General features: G+C 39.0%; 1 protein-coding gene across 1 annotated transcript; it reads left to right on the forward strand.

The window, feature by feature from the left end:
* Positions 1-8089: 8089 nt before the first annotated feature.
* LOC142172521 (uncharacterized) lies at positions 8090-8827 on the forward strand. Its single transcript, XM_075236155.1, has one exon. The coding sequence runs from the start codon at positions 8090-8092 to the stop codon at positions 8825-8827; it is 738 nt and encodes a 245-aa protein (XP_075092256.1).
* Positions 8828-10278: the final 1451 nt, after the last annotated feature.

Genomic DNA, 10278 nt, shown 5'->3' on the forward strand with positions numbered 1-10278 from the left:
CCTCTAGATCTGGTGTGGTACACTGATGAGGCTAGTATGAGTGAACCAACCTAAGGGGATAGGAATAATAAAAATAAGGAAAAATAAAAAGGTAACAAGTCAGTGAGGATCCTGAAATGTTTGCAGTAATTACGGAAATGTAAATTCGTGTCCTACTTTGGGAACCTAGTTGTGCCCAAGGTAGGCTAGCGACAAATAAATTTGGAGAACTTTAAATGCCAATAAATGCTTCATTTCATAATATAAAAATTGACGAATCCCAAAACGACACTAAGATAATAAAAAATAAGTCACTGCTGGCACTTGGTCTTATTACATTTTAGGAAAAGAAAATAAATCTAGCATATTTGGTCCAAGAAGGACCTTCCCCAGATTCAATCTTCTGGACTCTATCATATAGATCCCCCAGCTTGTGCAGCCCCAACAGCAAGTAGGCTCTGGCCAGATGTCCTCCTTCAGCGTTCTGGCAATTTTCAATCCTCTTTATGACTTTACCTTCCAGCTCCACTATTCCTCGCTCCAGATATTCCAGTTTCCTATTAGAAGTGACTGCCATTTCTTTCCATTCCTCGATCAACCTCATATTCCTCTCATGTATTTCCCAGTGCTCATTCTCAAAGTCGTGGACCCTCTTGCGCAACATGTTGTATTTGACTTGAGCTTCAGCTTCTTCATCTATAATTCTATTCCCTCGATCGGCCCCTGGTGTCACCATTCCTTTTAGATTGTCCTCTACCCATACCGGGTAGAGAGGCTCTCACCTTACATGATACCTGTTTGGCTCAATGGTGTTCTTCTCCACAATGATTTTGCAGTGCCACATGTGATGTCGTCGTCTTGAAAGTATGACCTGAAATGACTCATCTTGACAACTCTTGGTACAACCTGTTTCCTACCTGCTTACCTCATAACTCGGATAGGGACATAGGGGTATATCCCTCTCAACCCGATCAGCACCAAGTGCGTAGCATCCCTGGATCTGACGATGAATTCGTCTGTTGGGAACTATTCAAACATCCATTGCACTTGTTCCTCGGTCAGATTGTCGAAGAACCCTACCCATTCTTTAGCAGTTTCCGGCTGAGCAAACTTGTCTGGAATGTAAGTCATCTGCTTGGGGTGATGGAAGGCAATATGGTCGTTCCAATCTCTTCGCGGAAATTCTTGGCGATAGTGGCCCTTTTGGAAATGCTCTAACAACCACAATCGTAGCAACAAGTTACAACCCACGAAATGCTTGACCTCTCTTTGACAGTGCTCCAGAGCCCTGTAGATGTCAGCTAAGATCATGGGAACTATGGTATATGTCTGTCCATTAATCCCTTCCATCACAATCTTGGTAACCATGGACAACCTAGTGTGGATTCTTCCCTTTTTCACTGGGAACACTATCGGGCCTAAGAAGCATACAATGAATACGAACACTCTGACGTGGATGTGACCTAGAGAAGTGAGAGAGATCTCATCATGGTAGGTACAAAAAGACTTTCTATGGCCATACCTCTCATACAGGTATTCGAAAGGTATGTAAGACTCCTTCAAGCACACTAGGTCGACATTCTTCTTCAGCCCCATCATCTTTAAAAATCCCTTGCCAGCACTGGTGCTCCAATCTCCAGTATATTATACTACAACTCTCCAGATGTTAGAGTTACAACATAATATGCTGGAAGTTCATACACAGGTGCACCGATCTCCAATATATTATGCTGGAACTTTTTGTGTTGCAGAAAAATAACGGCTATTTTTTAATGACTTTGCAAACGCTGGCTATTTTGGAATGACCAGTCCGAAAATTGACTAGCCCGTGTTATTTTTATCTCTTAAATGGGGCGCGTGTGCAACTAGAATGGTCATGTGAAAAAAGATGGATTTTACAAATTGCTTGAATTTGAAGAAATCAAATTTCTATGAATTTTTTAGGCGTAATGGCTTCCTAGCTACTTAAACTTGTAGGGCTTTTGAAAGCCGATACACAAACTTTAGACTTTCCCATTTGAACACTTGAACTTGTATATTTGATAATTAATAAACATATTTGACCATTGACCATGCACATGTGGCAGTGACAGAGGTGATTTGGACAAAGTATGTGCAAATCATCTAAACTAAACGCGTCACTACAATAATTTTGATTAAAAAAATCTATAAAAAAATACAAAGAAAAAGAAAGAAAATAAGCCCTGCTCCAAAATCATTAAACCCCTATTCCCCTCGCCACATCATCTTCTCTGAACAAAGTCACCCGTTGTTTCAGAAACCTAAGGCGGCGAATCACCTCCTGTCACGGAAGGTTTAAATCATCGATTTTTTGCTTGTCGATTAGTGCTTTGGAAGCCGAAGAAGATGATGAATCCTGCTTGAGGGATTGGATGTCGATTTTGGAGTTTTGACAAAATAGTTGCAACAATCAAGCATCGGTAAAACCAATAATGACCGAAAAATCCACAAATCGCTGAAAATATCAGTCAAAGCACAAAGTCAATTGCAAGGAAACTACAATAAACATTCCAATCCCTCAAACAGAAAACCAACAATAATGAATAGCAAAAGTATCAGTGGCGAGTGACATAGCCTCAGCCTATGAACAATGACAATGTATGGTCGCCGAAGAGTTTGTAAACTCGGCTAGATCTATAGATTTTCGTTGAGCAACAAAAAACCAATTTTGTTAGAAGTGAAAAATGGTGGATTTTATGGAAGTTCATGGTTGATTTTGGTCAGTCTATTGATTAAAAGAGGGGGGACCCCAATCAGCTGGGGTTTGTTTTTGCACCCTTGATGTGTAATAATCTCATTGGTCATTCGCTAACTGGATGGATCATTTGCTGACTGGATGGACACGTATGTGTATGTGTAATACACGCGCATAGGCTCAAGGGTCAGAAGTGTTTATTAGTTAAGGGAATAATGAGTTCGAGTGTTCAAATAGGAAGGTCCAAAGTTTGTGTATCGGCTTTCAAAAGCCCAACAAGTTTAAGTGGCCAGGAAGCCATTACGCCATTTTTTTAGGTAAAGATGAAATTCCAGGACGATAAAGAGGTAAAGATCTTACAATTCTTGTAATATCTGGATTGATCGCTCTGGTTGTCATAACTCGCTCCTGAATAATTACCATAATTTACCAGATATATTCTCCCGAATTACGCCAACTGGCATTAAGTATGGCTCAATCAGATCGTACCATGGTTTCGCTATCCGTAATCCCACAATTAAACCCTCCATATTGATCCCTCATATACACTAGGAGTGATGTTGTTCAACAACTACCTAAATATTCACTCTCTCTCCCGAGTAATACACACTAAATAGTCACAGTCGATTGAGAGCTCTTCAACCAACCACAATATAAACGTAGTTGAACAAATAAAGAAAAAACTACAGCAAATCTATATTAACGCAACAGGAAAATCATCCTCCAATAGGTTCCATCAAAACCCTAGATAACAAATTAACTATTCATAATAGTATGAATTCTAGAATTCATAACCAATAATGAAAATAGGAAGAAGGAAGTGAAAAAATCGTAGAAGAATTCTCCGCCTTGCTCCTAGTGTGTGTCGCGCCCCTTTTTTTCCCTCCGCGGAGAAGAAGTCCGGGTTCCGACGTTCATGAGGGAAATAATTCATTTTCTTTCGGGAATTGGGTATTTGAAAGAGTTGTCACCTAACAGATTAAGGTGCGTTAGGGCACCTGGAGCGATTAACTCTTGGATAGGTTTGCATTACCAGAGATTTAGGGTAAGGGCTCGAAATAACCTTGAGGGGAAGGTGTTAGGCACTCCTCGCGGTCCACAACGGTGGGTCCCAGGCGAACTTATACTTGTGAATTAGTCCTTTAATAAATAAGTAGTTGAAATAAATAATTGCAAATAAAACATGTTGGACATTGTATAACTCAGATAATAAGACAAAGGATCTGAATAAGTTGTATAAAAGAAAGTTTTAAGCAACAAGGAGTTTGGAAAGGAGGGGTCTTAGGTTGGTTAGCCTACAGGATCACCCCACGCAATGCCTGGTAAACACTCCTCAAAGAGGGGCTACACGTGACATTAGCACGTAGTCATCATATCCAATATCTACCCTTCTCACCCCTTAGTGATTATTAAAGCGAGTGTTGGTTAACGATCTCTATTGCTTGCTATTACCCGTGCCTTCTTAATAGTCCTGGAGGATTTTAAGACCTCTATTTATAGGCAATTCTAGACAGACCCCTAAGGTTTAAAGGAGAAAATACTAAGGCGACAAGCAAGAACACATAGGACTTCAACAAATAAAAGCATGAAATAGCAGATAAGAGGCTCAGGTTCACCTCCACAGATAATGCATGTAAGCAGCATGACTCAAACACAAATAAGGCAATATTGTTAAACAGTATCCTAAGACATGATGTCTAGGTAAATATCAGAACACATGAGATATGCAGTTTTATTTTATAAACTCAGAAGCAAGGCCCTTATCAGTTTGCCTACTAATTTTAAAGCCTGTTAATTATTACGCAGTAAACATAAAGAGGCAGTTTCTAGTTTTTTGTAAGAGTTGATTACCTAAGGATTGCCTGGGTGTGGGATAGTGCACAGTCGTCAGAATTATTAAAATAGTTTAGGAGCATGCAATTCTAAGTGTTGCAAAGATACAAGAATTATGACCAATTTTACTTGAACAGGACAAATGTGACATTGCTTTTACATCTTTTATAACCAGTAGTTTAAACTAAGTGTGACTGAATGAGATCCTAAAATAGGGTATCTAATATGCACATATAAAATGCAGAATGATTTCAGGATACGCAAAACTCCTAAATCATGACATCTCAATGCCCAGAAAAGCTATAACATGATTTCGGGATATGCAGGAGTAGCAGTTTTATGTTAACGATGTTATTTAGCGTAAAGTAGGATCTCTAAGTGATAAAAATAATGTCAAATGAGATGTTGAAACAATAAACCTATCTTGCATAATTAATATAGTGTTTGGTAAAGAATCCCCATTTTACAACCTCTTGGAAGAAGACCATGAATAGTGATTCCGTCACTATTCATCGGCCATAATTTCGGACTTCGGCAAGTTAAGATCACAATCTTAGTACCAAAAGAACACCTTTCTCGTTGTGATCAATCCCCATTTGATTTCTTCCTAAACACTTTAACCAAATGCATCAGATCTTTAATTTCATCTTGCGAGTTACTGTAGCATCGCGATTGCAAGCCTACATGTTACTGCTTTTGACGTGAAGCTGAAGTTTTGAAGATCAACTTGGAAGCTTTGTTTTTTTTAACTGGAATTATCTGATTTGAAGCCAAAATCAACAACAGGTATTACAAAAATTTTTGGAGCTACTGTAGCATCTAATTAGTATAATCTGCAGCTTTTATCGTCAAAGACAGATATACATTGTAATTGGCGCAAGAGAAATACTTTGTACTAAACTGGTGGATCAATGATACTTCAATTTCTTTAAAGAAACAAGATTTTCCTGGGAAGTCCACTATTTTTTGACGCAGTGCTTCCATGGCCACAATGGCCAGTGGCAAGCTACCTTCAATCGATGGGCCACAACCCCAACCAGCCCCCAACATCACACAGCCATGTACGATGACTGCTAACGTTCCAAAACAAATGGACTACGCAAAGGCACTCAAACCCATGGCCAGTACTTCAACTATGCAAGAAAGAGTACAGGTGGATCCAATAGCTACTAGACAAGCTCAATACTTTCAAGGACAACCAACAGTCTGTTTTAGAACGTATGAAATATATTGAGGGATTGCAACAGGCAGTGGTGTGCAAATTTTCATACGGATGGCCAGATATCAATGAAATACGTCGAATAGTCCCATTACAATGTGGTATCAAAGCTGAATGCAACATAGGATATCTACGTGATAGACACATTTTGATACGATTTACACTATGGCAAGATTATGTAGATTTCTCGTCAAAAGGTGTGTACTATGTTAAGGATAAGCATGGGGATGAATATCAATTGAGAACACTGATTTATGATGCAAAATTCAAAGTTGGAGAAGAGACACCTAAGGTTATGGCCTGGATATCATTCCCTAATCTGCTGCCAACATACTTTGTCAGGGAATGCCTATTCTCTTTAGCTTCAGCTGTAGGTAAACCCCTTCAATTGGATTTGGCCACTATAAAGAAAACAAGACATAGCTGTGCTCGTGTGAAAGTGCTGGTGGACCTACTAGCTAATCTCCCAAAGAAAGTTCGAATGGACATTCTCAATGAGACAAATGGAGAGGTAAGAACTGAATGGGTAACCATTAACTATGACTACCTACCTAAGTATTGCAAAGAATGCAAATTACAAGGACATGATAGGATGGAATGTTGGAGAATTAATCCTGAGCTAAGGGAAACCAAAACTGCCCAGCAGCAAGAAAATGTTGAAAATGTGCAACAAGAAAACAAAAAACATGCAAAACATGATGCTCCTTTGATGGTCCTTACTAGTGGAAAGGTAGTTGGTAATATAGGCCCTCAATGGAAGGAAGTCCGCGACAATAGGGGACTAAACAAAGGCAAACAAATTGAAGATAATACTGAATAAGGGAAAGAAATGGTTCGTGTTAACAATGTTGCTGTAGGAAAACAAATACAATCAACCAACAAATTTGCAGTGTTAGAAATTGAAAATGGTGAGTTAAATGAAGATAACCAACTGGCAGTTGTGGAGGAAGTTCAAAAAACAACAAACCACAGTGATATACATCACAATAATTCCACAACAATTGTGGTCATTGATTCAGAGGAGCAGGAAGTTCATGTATCGACCAAGCAGCTAGTACAAAAGATAACTTCTCCTATTTCAGCTAGGAGACAATTATCAAATACTGAAGCTAATAAACTGAACCACAAAGCTCCAACACTTATTCCTACTACAAATGGGAATCCAACAACAAAGTTCAATGCAGACAATGAGAAATCAACAGCAGCTTGGGTGCAAACAGCTTTTGCTAACAATGCTGTAGGTACCAACACCTCATGTAAAGACATACCATCTCAAGACACTAGGATAAATGAGACAATGGCCAAAAATTCAGTTAAGGTAAATATTGTGCATGCAGTGACAAGGCAAGAAGAGCATACAAGCAATGACAATGAGCAGGTGGAAGACACAGATTTTGAAATGTTTAAAAGCAGTGAAACAATTAATTGGAAAGGAAGCAAGTTGTGGTTAAATCAGACTGAAGAAGATCCAGGAGAGGGTCAAATTCCAGATGGAATGGCAAGTGATGATAAGATAGGAGGGGCTGCAAATAATGAAGATGATCCAAGTGTAAATGAGAAAAGCAAATGAGAGCAAACTTCTAAAAAACAGAATGCAGCTGCTGAAGACCTAAACCTAAAAAATGCAGAGCTGTGCAATGTTGATGATCCAGGAGGAACACTTGGAGATATTGAGCAGACCAAAGCAGGACAACAAGGTCCAAACTGTAGTAATGCAATGCCAATTGTTAGTGCAAATGCTACAAACCAACAACCATATCCACAAGCTGCAGAGCAGGGTACTGTTATATTAAAATATGCACATCAACAGAATGTCAGCAGTTCTGGTAACAAACAGATAAATATCCTACATGAAAAATCTGGTCTAATGGTTACAGCTAACACTAAGGAAATTGAAGGCCAAAGTAATCAGGCAAACAGGGACCTGGATGAGGAGTCAACAACCCAAAACTTTCTCAATGTTGCCAAGCAAGGAGATTTATCACCTAGGCACATTGAGCAGTTTAAATCTGCAACAAAGAGATAAAACAAACAAGTCAAAGAACCATCTATCCCAACAGGAGGGGTACAAACAAGGAGAATACTGTCCAAACCCAAAAACCTTTAATGGATGCCATTATATGGAATGCGAGGTCAGTAAATACAATGCAAGCATTTGAAAGGCTGATTACAATGCACAGGAAACATCACTTTGAGTTCATAGGAATCATTGAGCCTATGCAACAGTCTCACAAAATGGAGAGGTATAAAGCAAGAATTGGTTTGACACAGGCTATGGCGAATGTGCAAACAAGATTTGGGCTTTCATTGATGAAATTTTTGAGGTTACTATTCTATATAACATGACTCAACAGCTGACTTTGAGATTGATGCACACTGAAACACATGTTGAGCTCATCCTTACACTAATTTATGCCAAATGTGATCGCATTGAAAGAATTGAACTATGGGATACTTTGTATGAAATGGCATTAGATATGATAGTACCATGGCTAGTTGGAGGCGACTTTAATGTGATATGGGACGAGGAAGAGAAGTATGGAGGCTTGCCAGTTTCTCTCCTTGAAGTAGATGACTTTAGACACTGCATCAATACCTGCAACTTAACAGATTTGGGATTTAAAGGAAGCATATTTACATGGTGGAATGGAAGATCGGAGGAGGATTATATTTTTAAAAGATTGGACAGATGTTTTGGCAATAATGAATTGCAACAGACCTTTCCTGGATTGGAGGTAACTCACTTGTCCAAAATTGGGTCTGATCATTGCCTGATGCTGCTGAAATGTGATATAGAAACTCCTCCAATTAAGAAGTCATTCAGATTTCTAAACTTTTGGACAAAGCATGAAACTTTCAAAGAGGTAGTGAAGGAGAATTGGAATGCTGATTTTAGTGCTAACCCTTTCTGCATTTTTAACTACAAGTTAAAGAAGCTTAAGCAAGCACTATCTACCTGGAGTAGAGCTACTTATGGGGATATATTCCAAAAGATTGCAAGCCTTGAGGAGGTGGTCTTGGTTCATGAAAGACAATTTGAAGTCAATCCTACACAGATGAACAGACAAAGATTACGATAGGTCCAAGCTTAAATGATTAAATATCTTGCATTAGAAGAAGAATTCTGGAGGCAAAAAGCTGGCATGTTATGGTTCAAAGATGGCGATAGAAACACTAAATTCTTCCATGCTCAGGTTAATGGGAGAAGGAAGAGACTGAAATTATCAAGGATCCAGAATAGCCTTGGTAACTGGATTGAAGAAGATCACTTAATAGCAGAAGAAGCACTAAAGTTCTACAAGGATCAATTTACTGAGAGTGCAGTTCCTAATGCTTTTGATATTCTAAATCATGTACCTTCAATGGTAGATAGCGATCAACATGAGAGATTGATGGATTTGCATTCCAATGAAGAAGTGAAGAGAGCAGTTATGGGGTTGAATGGGGACTCAGCAGGCGGACCAGATGGTTGCACTGGAGCCTTTTACCAAACATGCTGGGAAATCATTGAAGAAGATGTAGTCGGCATGGTCAGGGCTTTCTTTTACGGTCAGCAATTGCCAAAGAGTGTGACATACACAAACCTGGTTTTATTACCAAAGAAAAAAGAAGTGATGACCTTTGCAGACATGAGACCAATCAATCTCAGCAACTTTGTTAACAAGATTTTCTCGAGGGTTATTCATGAAAGATTGGTTGAATTTTTACCAAACTTAATCTCACAGGAACAGGCAGGTTTTGTGAAGGGAAGAAATATAGTTGAGAATGTACTGTTAACTCAAGAAATCATTACGGATATCAGGTTAGAACAAAAGAAGGCCCAAATATTGTGATTAAGCTCGACATGACAAAAGCTTACGATAGGCTATCATGGCTTTTCCTGACCAAAATGCTAAGGAAGATGGGATTTCCTGAAGCGTTTATTGGATTGATCTTTGATTTGATTGGGAATAATTGGTACTCTATTCTTATAAATGGGCAGCCAAATGGTTTCTTCAAATCTTTGAGGGGAGTTATGCAGGGTGACCCTTTGTCACCAACCCTATTCATTCTAGCAGCAGAAGCAATGTCTCGTGGTTTGAATTCACTACACTCTAACCTGTATTTCCGTGGATTTGGAATGACAAAATGGAGCCCAAAAATAAATCATCTCTCATACACTGATGATACAATCATTTTCTCCTCATCTGATGAAACTTCAGTGAGACTTGTCATGGAGGTTTTGCAAGCTTATGAATCATCGCCTGGTCAACTGGTGAACAAAGCCAAATCTGCTATATACATGCATCAATTAACGGATAATGAGGTGATTAACAAGGTTGAAAGGATTACAGGTATATGAAGACAATGTTTCCTTATGACCTATCTTGGATGCCCTATTTTTTATGCAAGAAGAAGGAGTGACTATTACCAAGGATTAATCACTAAGGTCATGGACAAACTGCAGTCGTGGAAAGGCAAACTCCTATCTGTAGGAGGCAGAGCTGTATTGATCGCAAATGTCATGCAGAGTATCCCAATTCATATGTTG

The sequence above is a fragment of the Nicotiana tabacum genome, chromosome 18 (assembly GCF_000715075.1).
Source record: "Nicotiana tabacum cultivar K326 chromosome 18, ASM71507v2, whole genome shotgun sequence".
NCBI classification, from domain to species: Eukaryota; Viridiplantae; Streptophyta; class Magnoliopsida; order Solanales; family Solanaceae; genus Nicotiana; species Nicotiana tabacum.

What these genes read in the sequence shown, in the direction of transcription:
- LOC142172521 (XM_075236155.1), top strand. Translation starts at nt 8,090, where the DNA reads ATGACTCAACAGCTGACTTTGAGATTGATGCACACTGAAACACATGTT.